Raw genomic sequence first — 14,750 nt, forward strand, 5'->3', positions numbered from 1 at the left:
AAAAACATTCGACCAGTTAAAGCGACAGGGCGAGATCGACGGGCTAAATGGCGGGGTATAAGGGGGAACCTGGATGATGGATCCCCATGAACGCCAACGGGGTGTACCCACACCTCGGCTTCAGGTGGTCCGGTCAAAGAAATCAAATATAGATAATGTTCCTGATTTCCCCAGACTTATCCCCTCTCTTACACCATCAACACCTCTCCCAAAATGACTGCCCCTATGCGGAACCCAAAAGACTCTATGAAGTCCACCTGGCGACTATGGGACAAGTCAGAGTGGAATATGGGCCACTGGCTTCTCGAAGTCTTGAACGTCCATCATCTGAACCTGGGCGAGGATGTCCCAGTTCACCAAAAGACCGACAAAGTTCCCTATGCACCTGAAATGCAATTCCATCGTTGGGTTCTCATGCACGCTTTCATTCCACTCGTTATTCACCAACTATACATCAACTTCTTCGGCCGACCCCATGGGTTGCTGGTTTTCATCTTCTACAGCCTAGCTCTCGAATTCAATGCTGTACACGAAGTACGAGTTCTACGTCGTGTCGGCCACAAAATTGGATTTTTCGACGGGGACAAGCATGCTCGCGATGGTGTGCCTGACGTGGGCGTCGGAAAAACCGTGCAGACCGTGTTATCCGTTATCATCTTCCGCCCAATGTTCACCGTTTTCCTTGCCTATCGTGGCGACGAAGCCCCTGCCTCCATCCGATGGGGATGGCTTATCTTTGAAACCGGCATGTATGCTGTTGTCCTTGACTTCTGGTACTACATGTTCCACCGTGCCTCCCATGAGACGGAACATCTCTGGAAGTTCCACCGCACCCACCATTTGACCAAACACCCTAACCCTCTCCTGACTGCATATGCGGACAAGGTGCAAGAGTTTATCGATGTCATTGGCACTCCGGTTATCACGTATGGAACCATGAAACTGATGGGATTTCCCATGGGTTTCTATGAATGGTGGGTTTGCCAACAATACATCGTGTTCACCGAGGTTCTCGGTCATAGCGGTCTACGAATGCTCGCCACCGCGGTCAACCCATGGACTTCTCTTCTCAGATTATGCGATATGGAGCTTGTGATCGAGGACCATGATCTTCATCACCGCAAAGGCTGGAAGAATAGTCACAACTACGGCAAACAAACCCGGGTGTGGGATCGGCTCTTCAAGACGTGGATTCCTCGTATCGAAGGATATGCGGATAATATTGACTATGTAAACACGGCTGAGATTCCTCTGTGGTAATGGCCGTGACTGCTTGCTATGGAATTTTTATGCGATATATCTGTTTATAATTCACTCTTAGGAGGACCAGAGGGATAATTTGTCTATGTCATTCATACTAGTTAGTATACTATAGATCATAAAATTAGAAGCACAAGCAGGCAAATGAAGATTATGACCCATTTCAAAAAGGGGTTTTCAAATACTAGTACCCTACTCTTAATGCAACTGCCGAGCCAGATCTTCAACCTCAAGGTCAAACATTCCATGAAAACTAGTTCACATATTGCCAACGGAAGGGGTATGTAGTAAATACTTTCAAACTTTTGTATCTTTGTTTTAAGAGCTATGAGCCAATAATTTCAAACAAATGAAAGGTGCATCATAGCGAGGACATATTCACTAAGTCGCTGGGTAATTCCAGGTGTGCTACTGTGAATATGATCATAAATTACTAGGCATGCAAGTCTGCCAGTATGTTACAGGGCTAACCGGGATGCATGTATCTCGGCCGGGATGTCCAATGAAATTTCCTCGCTTTAAAATATCCGATCAACTTTGAAACGGAATTGGAAATTTGAAATGTCGGTCCTATTGGAAATGTATATAGGGGGTCAACCTTTAGAGAGGGATTAGTGAGCCCCGCATAGCCTACGCAATGAACACGCATGTAATAATTTGAGATTGTTGGGTTTTCTTCCAGAAATTCTTGCAGTTGCATACATAAATCTATTCTTCATCTTTAGAACTCATCCTGTTACCAGCATTTGATCATGATGTCATCCGCCGAGAACCACGTGGAAGTGATCGTTGTCGGTACGGGGATTGGTGGTTTGGCTGTCGCTTAGAGATATTCTCCTGGTATCAAAATTATCCCACATGGATGAGAAAACAAGGGATCCCTAGAACTTCAAGTTTTGATTTTACAACATCATGTCCCCTGGCTTGATGCTACAACACGGTAAAATAATACTTATTTCGTTCCCTAGCAAGGTAGAACTCTCTCCTCTGGTGCTGCCTGCGATCTTAGAGAAGTCATTCCAAGACGGAGTGATCTACGAAAGAAGAAAGTTTTGAAGTAAAGTCTGATCCCAATTTGTGCAAAGAAAGATGCTAAAACAAATGCTAAATACAAAACAGATTAAATATGACAAAATCATACAAAGCTGACAGAAATTTCTCCCTGCGTCACTTTTTTACAGTTCCTCTTCGATCTCGCCGTTGTTCTGTCCGAGATCCAACTCCCAGAACTTAATCTCGGTCTGGAGGGTGTCCTCACTACCCGCGGCCTTGCCACCACCAAACTTCTTGAGGTCCCACTTCTCAACGCCCTCGACGCCAGCCAGCTCGGTTTTGAACTGGTTGAAGACTTCGGCGTTAAGGCTCTCGTACTCGGCGTAGTCCTTGGGCCAGTCACCCAGGCGCTGGACGGACAGCTTGAGGAGCTGCAGGTGCTGGCGGGCGTGCTCGCCCTCGGAGAGAGTAACTCCGCTGCCAGAGTCGCTGATGTCCAGCTCGTAGGCGGAGCCATCCATGCTCATAGAGCCGTCAAGGCCACCCTCAAACTCAGCGAAGGAGGGGTCGATGAGAATGCGGAGGAGGTTCTCGTGAACACCGGCGCTCTTCTTATAGTACTTACCAGCCATATGCTGACCACCCTTGCGCTCCAGGTACTGCTGAGCAATGCCAGTGTACAGCTGGGAAAGGAGAGTAGAGATCTCCAAGGTGCTGTTGTGGTGAGCACCGTTGACACGGCGACAGTTGTAGACGACGTCCTCGGCGAGACGGGCAGCCTTGAGAGCGTCACCGGACAAGTAGCGGGCCAGAATGTAGCGGCGGGCCAGACCCAAGGTGATGCTGGAGGACCAGTTTTGCTGGTTGCGGCTGGCCCAGAGACCGGACAGCAGCCAGACAAGGTTCTTGTAGTCCTTCTGCTCGCCGAGCAGACCGATGAGGATGTTGAGGTAGTCCAGGCCGATCTGGGCCAGGTTGATTTTCAGGTCACTGATGACACGGAGAACCTCCTGGATGATGATGGCAGAGACGCCGGACAGCTTCTTCTGAGTGGTCTGGCCGGGCTGAGGCTGGCTGGTACGGCCAGTGATGAAGACACCGAGGGTGAACACGAACTTGACAACTGAAGGAGTTCGGAAAGAGTCGTGGGCCGAGATGTACTGGAATGCAGCCAGGGCCAGGTTGGAAGCCTCTTCATAACGCTGGGCTTGAAGGAGCTCCAGAACACGAGTGTTGCTGGCGATACCGACCGAGCGAATGAAGTTAGAAGAGGTGTGGGTATGGAAGTGGTCGACGATGGTCAAGAGGAAGATCTTGACCTGAGCAGCATCGGTCAACTTGGTTCGCTTGCCCTCAGTACCAATGAAGTAAGTGACGAAGTCGCCAAAGACGACGTTGGCAGCGGTGGAGCGGTTGCTGCGGATCAAGAACTGATACAGACGCGAGGCAGAGACAGAGACGGTGTGGAAGGAGGCAGTCTTGGAGGTGGTCAGGCTGCGGAACTCCTCAAAGTACACATACTCGGTGGTCAGCGCGGCCAGGATCTCGGTGATGGAGGATGTAGTCCGGCGCAGGCTGTGCTCAAGCTGGGCCAGGAAGACGAGGCTCTGGCGGCCCTGCTTGGAAACGTCAAACTGGGAGTTCTTGGTGTTAGAGGTGTCCTTCATGACAACCTGGCGGTACAGCTCCTCCGACATCTCAGTCGCCTTGGAAGACTGGTTGGTCTCAATATAGCTAGAAGCGATAGCGATAGCAGCAGAGACAAGACGAGTGGAGGAAGTCTCCTGGGTGAGGACGTTGATGGTGGATTCCTTCAGCTCCTTGGTGACAGCAGAGCTCTCGCTGTGCTTGGAGTGGAAAGAAACAATCTTCTTCAGCTCGGAGATAGACTCCTCGGAAGCCCAGCCTGTCTCCTTACGCATAGTGGTAATGCGCTTGCGCAGAACCTTGGAGGCACGCTCAACCTGGCTGGCCGAAACCGACTCGGACTTGGAAAGGGCGACGCTGGTCTGCTCCTCGTAGATGCCATCAAGAGTGGCAGAGATCTCCTCAAGATCAATCTCCGTGGTCTTGGTCTTCAGCAACTCCTCGTACAGAGCGATGGCGTCAGTCTCGTAACGCTTGGACTCCTGGCAGACCTTGGCGAGAGTCAAAGTGGCCTGAATAGTGATGGTAGCAGTAGCACCGAACACAATCTTGACCTTCGTCTGGAAGTCCACGGTGACCTTGTGAATCACAGAGTAGTCAGTGCGGACAGTGCGCAGCACGTGAGTGTAACGGTCGAAGATCTCCTGGACAAACTTGGTATCCTGGAAGCGAGGAGACTTGGGCTGGTTCAGGAAAGTAGTGAACAGCAGAGCGAAGTAGTGCACAGCATCGGAGTAGCGGCTCTGGGTCCAAAGCTCAGTGGCAACAATGATAAGAGGCTCAATAGCATCAGGCTGGCAAACCGGAGAATCCTTGTTGAGAGCCTTGATGATGCGCTGGTAGTACTCGACAGAGATAGGGCGAGGATGAGTCTTCTGAGCCAAAGTCCACAGAGTCTTGATAACAATGGGGTTCTCGGGGCCATAGTGCTTGATCTGGTCATCAAGGATCTCCTGCCAGATGCTGATGACATTGTCAGGCTGCTTAGAGATCTCGTAGAAGCGGATCAGCTCCATTGTGATGCGCTCACGCAGCTTGTCATCGACAGGGCGACCGGCACGAACAGCACGGTAGACGCGAATGCGAGTGTTCTCCTCACGAGGGAAGCGACGGCGGAAGTGGTAGCACTGGCTGAGGCGCTCGGCAAGGTCGACACACTTCTCGACGTGCTTGGAGGGCAGAGTCACATCCTGGATAGAGGGAGCAAACAGCGAAGGCCACAGGCCCTGGAGGACCTTCTTGACAACGCGAGTGGCATCCTTCCAGCGGTGCTGAGCAACGTACAGCTCAACCAGGGTGCTGGTAGCAGTGAAGGAGCTCTCGTCAATCTTGGAAATGGACGAGGAAGCCTCGTACACAATCTCCTCCAGAGTAGACTCGGAGGTGACCGAGGACGACGAGCTAGCCTGCTTAATCACTTGCTGGTGGGTCGACTTGATGCTCTCCTGGATCTCAGAGTAGGAGGAAGACTTGGTGCTGTTGGTGCTCTGGTAGTAGTGGGCACACTGCTTGAAGATAGACAGGGCAGCGGTCGACAGACCGACAGCAGTCATGACCTTAGCAATCTGGTGGAAGTGCTTGGTGGTAGACTCGGACAGAGCAAGGCTGGTGTGACGGTACTCCTCCCAGACGCTGGACAGGATGGAAGAGGACTCAGTCTCACGCTTCTGGGTGCGCAGGAACTCGGAGTACACAGTAACGGCCTGGAGCTTGATTTCCTCCCAGTAGGTGGAGTATTGGATGCGAGACTCCTTGCTGGCACGCTGCCAGATCTCAACGTACACACGCTCAGCCTGGGCAATCTTGCCCTCAGCAGTGTACTTCTGGGCAAGCTGCACAAGAGCCTGGTAGTCGAAGGAGTCCGACTCACGCTCATCCTCCTCGGCATCCAGAACAAAGCGGATTCCGAAATCGCTATCCTGGCGCTTGTGGCCCTTCAGGTGCACATGGAGATCACCACGAGTATCATTCTCGTATCCAGTATCGACGGTAGTGAGAGCCTTCAGAGAAATGGTGATCTCTTGCAGCTTCTGCTCCTCCTTGGTCAAACGATAGTGCTCGATCAGGGTGTTCAGGGTGCTGGTCACACGCTCAGAAGTCTGACCGTAGTGAACCTTGTAGCTCTCTAGGACGATCTTGAGGATCTCCTCACGCTTGATCATGATGTCGGTCCTCGAGGTGGTCACACTCTCGGTGGTCAGCTCAATGAAAAGAGCAGCAATCTTCATAGTAATGAGGTGCTTGGCGGTCAGCAGAGTGTTACTGATGGTTGTGAGCTCGTAGAACAGAGTGACGGCCTCAGGAAGACGGCTAATATCACGGTTGAAGAAAGCCAGAGTGATGATGGACTGCAGAGTCACCGGGCTGTTCGTGGTCAAAATGTTACGGAGCAGGTTGGTGACAGTGGTCTGGTAGGTGAGCAGGGTCGGGGTCGAGATGGAGTGCCACAGAGTGTTCTGAAGGAGAAGCACAGTGATACTAGTGGGGAAGACCTTGCTGTACTCCTTAGCCGTGGGAACATCACCTCCGGTGGTGTAGGTGGTGGTCTGGGTAAGGTGACGGGGCCAGTAGCGCACGGCAAAGTCCAGAAGAGGGTAGCGGTGCGTCAAGAGGTTGATGTCCTGGCGATCCAGAGGAGTGAGCGAAGGCTCGTGTTGCTCGGGAACAGCAAACTTGACGTAGACCAAAAGACGAGTGACAAAGTCGGCGTGGTGATCCTTGATGGTAGGAATCAGCTTCCCCTTGGAGAAGATATCCAAGACAGCAGAGCGAATCAAGCCGTGACGCAGATACAGCTGACCGTCCTGGAGGAAGATAAGAGAGCTCAAGGGCTGGAGAATCTTCATCGGCTCGACCTTGCGGTCGGTCACAGTGAGCTTCTCGGGCTGAACCTGGCTCAAAGCGACGAGCTCACGGGGCGACAGAGGACGGTCGGCCGTAGCGAGCCACAGCAGCATGTGCTTAGCATCCTCGGTGACATCGGTGTTTGACAGCGAGTGAATCACAAAGTCAGTGACGGTGATCTTGCTGCTGATGACAGTATCAACGGCCTTGGTCAGGTTCTCGGGAGAAGACTCGTGCTGGGCACGCTTGGAGCAAAGCTTAGCCCACAAGAAAGAGCCCTTGGAAGCCTCGGAGATCTTATCAATCACGGTCTCCTGGTCCATCTCAGGCATCTGTTGGAAGACCTTGCTGTGCTCCAAGTTGCTGCGCACCACAATAGAGATATCGTCGGCGATGCGCTCATCGACGATCGGGACATGGAGGACGTTGTCGGAAGCAGGAGGCTTCTCAGAGCCCAGAGTAACCAGCCTCACGTTGGTACCATTGGCAGAAGCAGTGGTCAGCTTCTTCAGCAAAGCGCTCTCGCCGAAAGCAGCCTCATCGAGGCCATCAACGATGATGACCAACTCCTTAGCATTGCGGAGGGCGGCAGCTAGAGCACGCTCCAGGGCGTTCCACAGAATAGCCTCGTAGTCCTCGGCAGAGGTGGTCTTGCGGCTACGCTCATAAGCGTCACCCAGAATTTGCAGCAGCTGAACATTTCCAATACGCTTCTCGAACAGTTGGGACAGAATGGTCTTCGCGACGGCAACGGGCTGGGTGGAGGCTGGGATGCGGGCGTCTATTGGGAGATATTGGTCAGATGACGGAGATGCTGAGGACAGTTTGGGTATACTCACTGATGGGAACGAAGAGAGTCTTATAGGTGACACCACCAATGGGGTCCTGAAGACGGTCGACGATGACTGAGGCCAGGACGGTCTTTCCAGAGCCAGGCTTGCCAGTGAATGACAGGGAAGACTTGTCACTCTTAAGGAAGCGAGTCAGGTGGGGAGCCATCCAGAGGCAGGTGTTCTCTTCACGCTCATGGGCAAGGTGGGAGGTGTTCTCGGCCAAGTGGCTGAGGACACGGTCCTCAGGTGCGAGCCAGGACTTGACAGCCTTGAGAACGGAAACTATCAACGATAAAACATTAGCTCAAGCCCTTAAGGTTGGCCCGGATGAGGCGCATTTCGAACTTACCCTTATCGGTCTCAACGCCTTCCCTGACAAGCTGGTGGCGCCACATGGACTCGGCAATCTTCTCGCAACGCTCACGGAAAGACCCAATCTGGTTGGGGAAGGTGTGGTAGATATCGACGGAGACAGATTCGGTGGTCTGGTCGTTGATGGACTGGTGGAAATAGATAGAGACACTCGCAACCAGGTTAACCAAGTCAGACAGAGCAAGAATGAGCTGCTCCTTGATCTCCTGGGAGACATCGAACAGCTCAGTGCGCTCCATCAGGTTGACCAGCACGGAAGAGGTGCTGTAGAAGAAGCCGAAGGAGAGCATGAGAGCCTTGGCATTCTCCTTTCCGAGCTATAGATAGTAAAAAATATCTGTTAGCAAAGCTAATTGCCATTCAATTGCTTGAGTCAATCGTCTTAATTTACCTGGAGGAGCAGATCACAGAAGCCATAAGACAGCTGGGTAGCAAGATGGCTGTCGCCAGCAAAGTGGTGGATGTTGAGCTCGAAGGAGTGCAGACGCTCGACGAACAGCTGCGCCCAACCCAGCACCTTATCGTAGCTGCTACCCTCAGCGGGCAGGTGGCTCATGCGCTGCTGGCGAATCCATTCGATGATGGAAAGGTGAGTGTGGTTGTGGCTCAAACGAGAGAAGGCACTAGCACCGAGCTCATTGCCACTGCGCGCATACCAGCTGTTCACAACGCTGCTGATCTGAGAGTTGCCAGCGCCAACAAGCTTGCGTGGGACTCCAGACTCCCGGCGCACCGAGCGAGACATGCCATTCTGGGAAAGACTGTCACTCTCGAACATAGCAGAAGCGCTGGAGACCTGACGCGAGCCGAAGCCGTTGTTATAGAGGGGGGAGAGGGGAGTACCCGGCACGGGGGAAATGATACCAGGAGCCATTTTGCTATTTGTTTCAGTGGTAATAGTTTCTTCGGTAACTGCTTTGCGAGTTTTATTTCTTGTGAGAACTTCGGGGATAGGTGCTCTTTCACTGTATACCGATGGGTTGCTTTTGGTTTCTCGTGGAGGGTGTTGATGCGAATTGGGATCAGATGTTTCTTTTGATGAGCAGCAGCTCCGAAAACAACAAATTAATCGAGACAACTTGGCGACGAAGAGTCAGGAAATCAAGAAGAGGAGGAAGAAGGAATTAAGAAAGCTGGGGGCACATTCGTGAGGGATCAGACTCAGAAAATGTTTGAAAAGCAAAATTTCCCTGGAGAGGAGGCATTCCACGCCTTTTGTAGCAGCTCAGCATGTGGAACTCCCACCATCTCCTATCTTAGCTAGGGTCCTGTGAATCCACATCTCAGTTCTCAATTGGGAGATGGCTGGGTGGTGGAGGCGAAGTATCTGTACGGTGGAAGCTCCTACGGAGTCATGTACTATAGGATTACGCCTTTTGGTATCAGTAGAGTGGGTATGGATAGAGCTTCAGCTGCAGGGTGGGCGCGAATTTTTGCCATCACCCCTCAAACTATCTCTGATCAGCTGCAAAGTAGGATTCCCCCGCTTCTCTTTGACAGAAGAGCTAAATCTAGTGTGGCAACAGCTTCCCATGATGTACGTATCTTGCATAGCCTTGCTGTATTTGGGACGGTCAAGGTTTCAATGCATGCATTGGCGTCCGAGACGAGGTGGTTCCAAAGCACAACCAGTCCAATAGTTGGTTAATCTAGCAGAGTACTCAGTATTGTTGAGTACCAATTATCCCGCGTCTCCGCCAGGTGGATGGTAGCGTGGAGAATAGAATCTGCATGATGATGAGGTTACTCGGTGCCTCCTCTCCACTCTCATCATCATAGTGACATATGATTCGGCATCAATGGTGTGAAACAGCCACACATTAAGGATCCATATGAGCTACGAAGAAAAAAGAAAGAAAAACGGGCACGGAGTAGATCTGTCCATTTCAGAGTCCAGATTTCGGAGTCACCGGTACATTGTAGCGTCGTTAGAAGCAGGAGGCAGTAGTTTCCTTACTAGTTTGCGTACTTTTGGTGTCATACTTCCATGTAGTACATACATACACCGTGCTAGCTGCCAAAGTGTGCACCGTGCACTGCACATGGCTGGCTGGCAACTCGTAAACTATTTTTCTCCCCTGGAATATGGTGCGGAGACGACATATGGGTCTGGCCAGTACGATGGTAGCCAATCGAGCCCACAGGATGAGTATAAATGTGGACAGTACTGTAATTCGGACGAACGGTCGATCGATTGGCATAAGAACATGCCGCTTTCATAGAAAACAAGTCGAGCAGTCGTCATCTTTGCGCGGGGTTGGGAGCCTGGGTCCTCTCCTGGGTCGCCGGTCGGTGCTAAATCGCGAACCATGCAGGATTCATAATGAATAGGATCCACTATGATAGGGTGAACGTGCTCCCGAGTACCCGAGAGACAGATCATTTTTTTCTTCAACTTTTCTCCGGACACGAGGAGCGCCTGTCATGCGGCAGCGGGAGCCCCGGCTGGGGCGGAGCTATTGATAGATCATCACGGCGGTTAGGGCAAGAAATTCAAGTCGTCAGCTCCGAAGTATAGTTCTAATATCAAGACTCCATTATGCCAGTCAACTCAATTCCAAATACTGTAGCTTTGTTTCAATCGGTGAAATCCGTAACAAAAAAGGTCGCGGCCAGGTCTGTGTTCGTGTGGTCGGATGTTTTCGCCAAGGTGCATTAGCATAATGGGGCGTGTGGAGGATCGATGGAGGGAAGTCGCAGAACAAGGTGGAGACGGGGGGAAGTCGTGGTACTGCTGGAGCTGAAGAAGTGATCCGCATCGGCTCGATACTCAATCAGAGACTGACTTAGACTGACACTTGAGCCCGAGTCAATGGGAGGCTGAGGCGAGACCCGCGCGGGCTCCACCGATTGCGCCGTCCTAAGGGGGTTGGCTGCATGAAAATGGACCAATACTCATTCTTCGGTAAGCAAACCCCTCATCGAACGTTACTAGCGCGTCTCCGCCATACATAAACCTTTGTTCCCGGCTGTCAAACCTCAGATCTCGGGAAATTTTGTATGTATGTAATAATCAGGGTTTTTGTGCCGATCCACTGTTCGTCCTGGCAACTTGGCCAAGCTAGTAGCTAGTGCGATCGCGAATCCTTCCTGGTTTTCTTCCTCCGTATAGTCAATCCCTTGAATGACACATCATAGCTTTGAATCGAACACTGTAGTGTTCACCAAACTGCCGTGTCTAGGTGGCAAGTTCCCGACGATTTAATATGGTTTGGTGTATAGCGTATGCATATCGAAGAGTTTATACTGCAGGACGCATGTGCAAGCGCCGACAAAAAACGCCAACGGGACAGATGGGGGAAATATTTCCCTTTTTTCTCTAAAAGTCGAATGTAGGATTACGTCCCATACAAAAAAATGTGAAAAAAAAGGCGGCAAACCAACCCATTTTCGAGGATGTCTTCTCCTCGATCCCCACTCCCCGTCAGCACCTTGTGCGGTCAAGTAAATAAGGAACTGTATATACGGAGTATACTAGTAGTATGTAGTAATGTTGTAGTAAGCATACAGAAAAATCATAGAGAGGAAAAAGAAGAAAAACGCCCGGATAGGAAAGAAGACACTGCAATAATACATCACCCCACACTCATTGCTCCGCCATGACTCGCTTCAGTTGGATTTCCAGCCCTTGCGCACCGGGCGGTAGATCGGCTCCATCGTCATTTTTGTCGAAATACAACCTCCATAGCTCTTGACCATCGACGATCCCCAGCTCCTGATCCGACCGATCCCGGGCCTCATCTTCCGACAATCGTACTGCCAACCACCCTTCCCACCCGTCTAGTGTCACGAATTGCTCGTCTTTAGTCCAGCTGTACGGCCCACATACGTGATCTTGACTGTCGGGGCGGCCACCCCAACGCATCTCGTGCGTTTGGGCGTCGAGGAATACCCATCGAAGTGTGGGGGGTTTCCTCTCCGCTGATGGTCACCATGCCAGAGGTATTATTGGGAGGAAAGTCGGGATGTTGATAGAATCCTCCATTGAAGGGGACCATAGATGAACTCGGGTGTTTCGTCATATAAAACTGTTGTTTTTGAGGAACAATACATCGTCAGTTTCGACTCAGATACCTCGTGCTCGTCTACAGGTCGGAGACTTACCTTCCCGTCCAGACCCACATAGACTTTGGCATTCTGAATCTGTTGCCGCAATTCGGGAGTGCCCTGGCTTAACGAACAGGTGGCCACTAGGTGAACGCGCTGTTTACGCTCTGTGGTTCGTCGGTTCTCCTCCTGATCGCGGCTCCCCTGAGTTGCCTCGTTCAGGCCAATCATGGTTGGCAGCATAGTTGCCATCATGACAACCCCAAGCACCATTTTGAGCGGACTTTTGGCGCAATAGAAAGGGGAATCACGGCGGGGTTGCGGTATTAGGGCTAGAGGTGGTGATGATGGTGCGGTTTCAACATCGGCACCAGAAAACAGATAAATACAGGAGAAATGTTTCCAGCCCTCAGAGTGGGGAGGAAAGCAGATGGCACGAAGTGGACTCGATTCGAGTGGATCCTGCATCCACTTTTGTCTCCATAGGTTGCATCACCTTCTCTGCGGCTTAACAAGAGCCGGATTGACCCAAGACAGAGTTTGATAGCCATGTACAATTGGGACCAGCAGTACGTAGATCACCAAGGGAGTGAAGCTCAGCTTGTGTTCCAAGCTGGACAACGTGCCGGTACGAAAAACTTGAAATAGCTCATAGCGTGGCTTCTGTTGAGTCGACCAGCTCCCCTCGCACTGTTCCATTGATCTATATTTTTCTTTCTCCCGCCCATCCCTCTCCAGTCTCCCATATTAGACATCCACAATGTCCGACAGGTAAATTCCCACCCTGAGCTACCACTTACTCACTTCCAATTCATTTCATTCTTCATTCTTCTCATCCCTATAACCCTCACATCACATATCTATCTGATGTCGAAAGGCAAAAAGCCCAAGAACAAGCCACGCCCGCCTCCAGCGCCGGGATCAAGGCGTGACACGCCACAAGACGAGGAGCTAGACCTAGCTAACTTGCCTCCTCTTCCATCCAGTCCCGCCACTTCCACTCGTCCTGACCTTGGCAACCGCAAGCCTGGCCAACAAGACCCCGTGAGCGATGTTGCCAGCCAGGCCGGCGATCTTGCCGACGACCTTACCGGCGGTCTCCAGATCCCCGGAAAGACCCAGGGCGGCGACGAGAAGGAGGGTAGCTTGCGGATCAAGGTTCACCTGAACCTGCACGCGAAGGTCCGCCTGGAGCTGGATGCCCAGATCTACGGTGATATCGTGATTGGTCTGCTTTAAATGATAATGGTGAGAAGAATCCTGTCCAGAATTGTACTGCTCGGTCATAATACTAACTAATTGGACTCTTATAGATCGAGGCGTTATCAATCAACTGGAAATTCACGAATGTATATCAAACGAGTTTAAACATGTCAAATTCAACCTTGGAATAAACGGGTTCTCCACCCCAATTCATTCACATAGTACTACTGCTGTGTAACAAAAAACGCTCCTGCATACATCCGTAGATCCACAGCAATCTCTGCGTATCCCAGAACTGCAACTCGGATGTTTTCAACGAGTCCTGTCAACCTGTCAAGCGAATTGCTTTTTCGTACTACAATACCTTAACCATGGTTGTCGTGTACATGGGTACAAGTAGTTTGGATCCGGGCCGAGCTGAACCAAACTTTTAATCCGACCCCATCCCTACCTCTACTAGAAACATGCTATACTACCCAACCAACACCGATCACAAAAACAAATAAAACAAGCGAACTACTCAAAAATCAGAATAATACATTTTTACAATCTTTCGTCGCCTTGCCCGAAACCAGGAGGGTGGATCCTAATTTTAATTCGTCGGGTCTCGGCAGGAATTGCCCACGGCTGTGATGGTGCCTGCAGGATGCAAGACAGTGGTAAGCAGCAGTGGCCGCGCAAGTCGACCGTTTGCAAGCCTGGGACTTTGACAGGGATCCATCCATGTCTGGCAGTTGATTTGGACTTCATACCCTGCTGCTATTTTCTCCCAAAGATCCGGGGTAGCGCCCGCATGTAAGAACTAGTCTCCAGTTCGTTTCGTGTCAGGCGACTCGATAGTTAGCTATTTCTAGTTCGTACCGTATTACCTGAGGTTTATTGCGACGGTATTTCCTGCCGATTGGTCTGTTCGGGCGGGGGGTTGTTCGTGCTGTCTTCCTAGGTTGCTTTTCAACGCTGGGTACTACTACCTAGTAGCTATTCCGAATCCGAGTCGGTAGATGTTCCTCGTATCCAGCACGGATTATCTCAAAACATATACATTGCTAGTGGTATCTCGCTCAAACCTTCCAAAAGAACCAGAACTTGAAACTCGATTGAAACTTTTAAGACCTCTCGTCGGACTTGAGCGAAGGTAACAGAGGCCCCGAGTCAGAGACCATGAAAGTGGTGGATTTATGCGAATGTGTAGAATATCTAGGAGAGAACGCGATAACAACTTGAACAGAAAGGCGATCATGGATGCCTGAGGCTCGATACCTCGTTACCATCAAAAGCTTGGAACATAGTAATCCCTGTTACATTAAGTACAAACAACACAAATAATCTCTATAGTAACAATTTATTCATGGTATATACTATCTAGGTAGAGTAGGTACGGTAAAACCAACCCAAAAGGAAAAAAAAGACCAGACTTAAACAGAAAAGTCGGGGTATCTCAACAAACAACGCCTTTTGCGTCCAATCCAGGACGATGAGGATGACTGAAAGGAAAGACGAAGGGAAGATGTGATCCAAATCAACAAAAGGTGGAAGAAACAAACGCTATGA

At 50.9% G+C, this 14,750-nt stretch overlaps 4 protein-coding genes across 4 annotated transcripts; 2 read left to right on the forward strand and 2 right to left on the reverse strand.

Moving 5' to 3' along the window:
* Positions 1 to 213: 213 nt before the first annotated feature.
* On the forward strand, positions 214 to 1,260 carry N7509_010726 (sterol desaturase family protein; the record flags this gene model as incomplete). The annotated part of the gene is made up of 1 exon (XM_056635363.1): positions 214 to 1,260. One exon carries the CDS (start codon positions 214 to 216, stop codon positions 1,258 to 1,260), a length of 1,047 nt encoding a protein of 348 aa, XP_056485983.1.
* Positions 1,261 to 2,435: 1,175 nt separating this feature from the next.
* Positions 2,436 to 8,823, reverse strand: N7509_010727 (NACHT domain protein; the record flags this gene model as incomplete). The annotated part of the gene is made up of 4 exons (XM_056635364.1): positions 2,436 to 7,525; positions 7,584 to 7,859; positions 7,927 to 8,266; positions 8,341 to 8,823. The coding sequence occupies 4 exons, from the start codon at positions 8,821 to 8,823 to the stop codon at positions 2,436 to 2,438; spliced, it is 6,189 nt and encodes a 2,062-aa protein (XP_056485984.1).
* Positions 8,824 to 11,535: 2,712 nt separating this feature from the next.
* N7509_010728 (uncharacterized protein) lies at positions 11,536 to 12,269 on the reverse strand (the record flags this gene model as incomplete). Its single annotated transcript, XM_056635365.1, is given in 3 exon segments — positions 11,536 to 11,761; positions 11,775 to 11,977; positions 12,054 to 12,269. The coding sequence occupies 3 exon segments, from the start codon at positions 12,267 to 12,269 to the stop codon at positions 11,536 to 11,538; spliced, it is 645 nt and encodes a 214-aa protein (XP_056485985.1).
* Positions 12,270 to 12,863: 594 nt separating this feature from the next.
* Positions 12,864 to 13,235, forward strand: N7509_010729 (uncharacterized protein; the record flags this gene model as incomplete). Its single annotated transcript, XM_056635366.1, has 1 exon — positions 12,864 to 13,235. One exon carries the CDS (start codon positions 12,864 to 12,866, stop codon positions 13,233 to 13,235), a length of 372 nt encoding a protein of 123 aa, XP_056485986.1.
* Positions 13,236 to 14,750: the final 1,515 nt, after the last annotated feature.

Source organism: Penicillium cosmopolitanum, assembly GCF_028827165.1.
Source record: "Penicillium cosmopolitanum strain IBT 29677 chromosome Unknown utg000009l:1.0-9042332.0:1.0-9050551.0, whole genome shotgun sequence".
Taxonomy (NCBI): Eukaryota; Fungi; Ascomycota; class Eurotiomycetes; order Eurotiales; family Aspergillaceae; genus Penicillium; species Penicillium cosmopolitanum.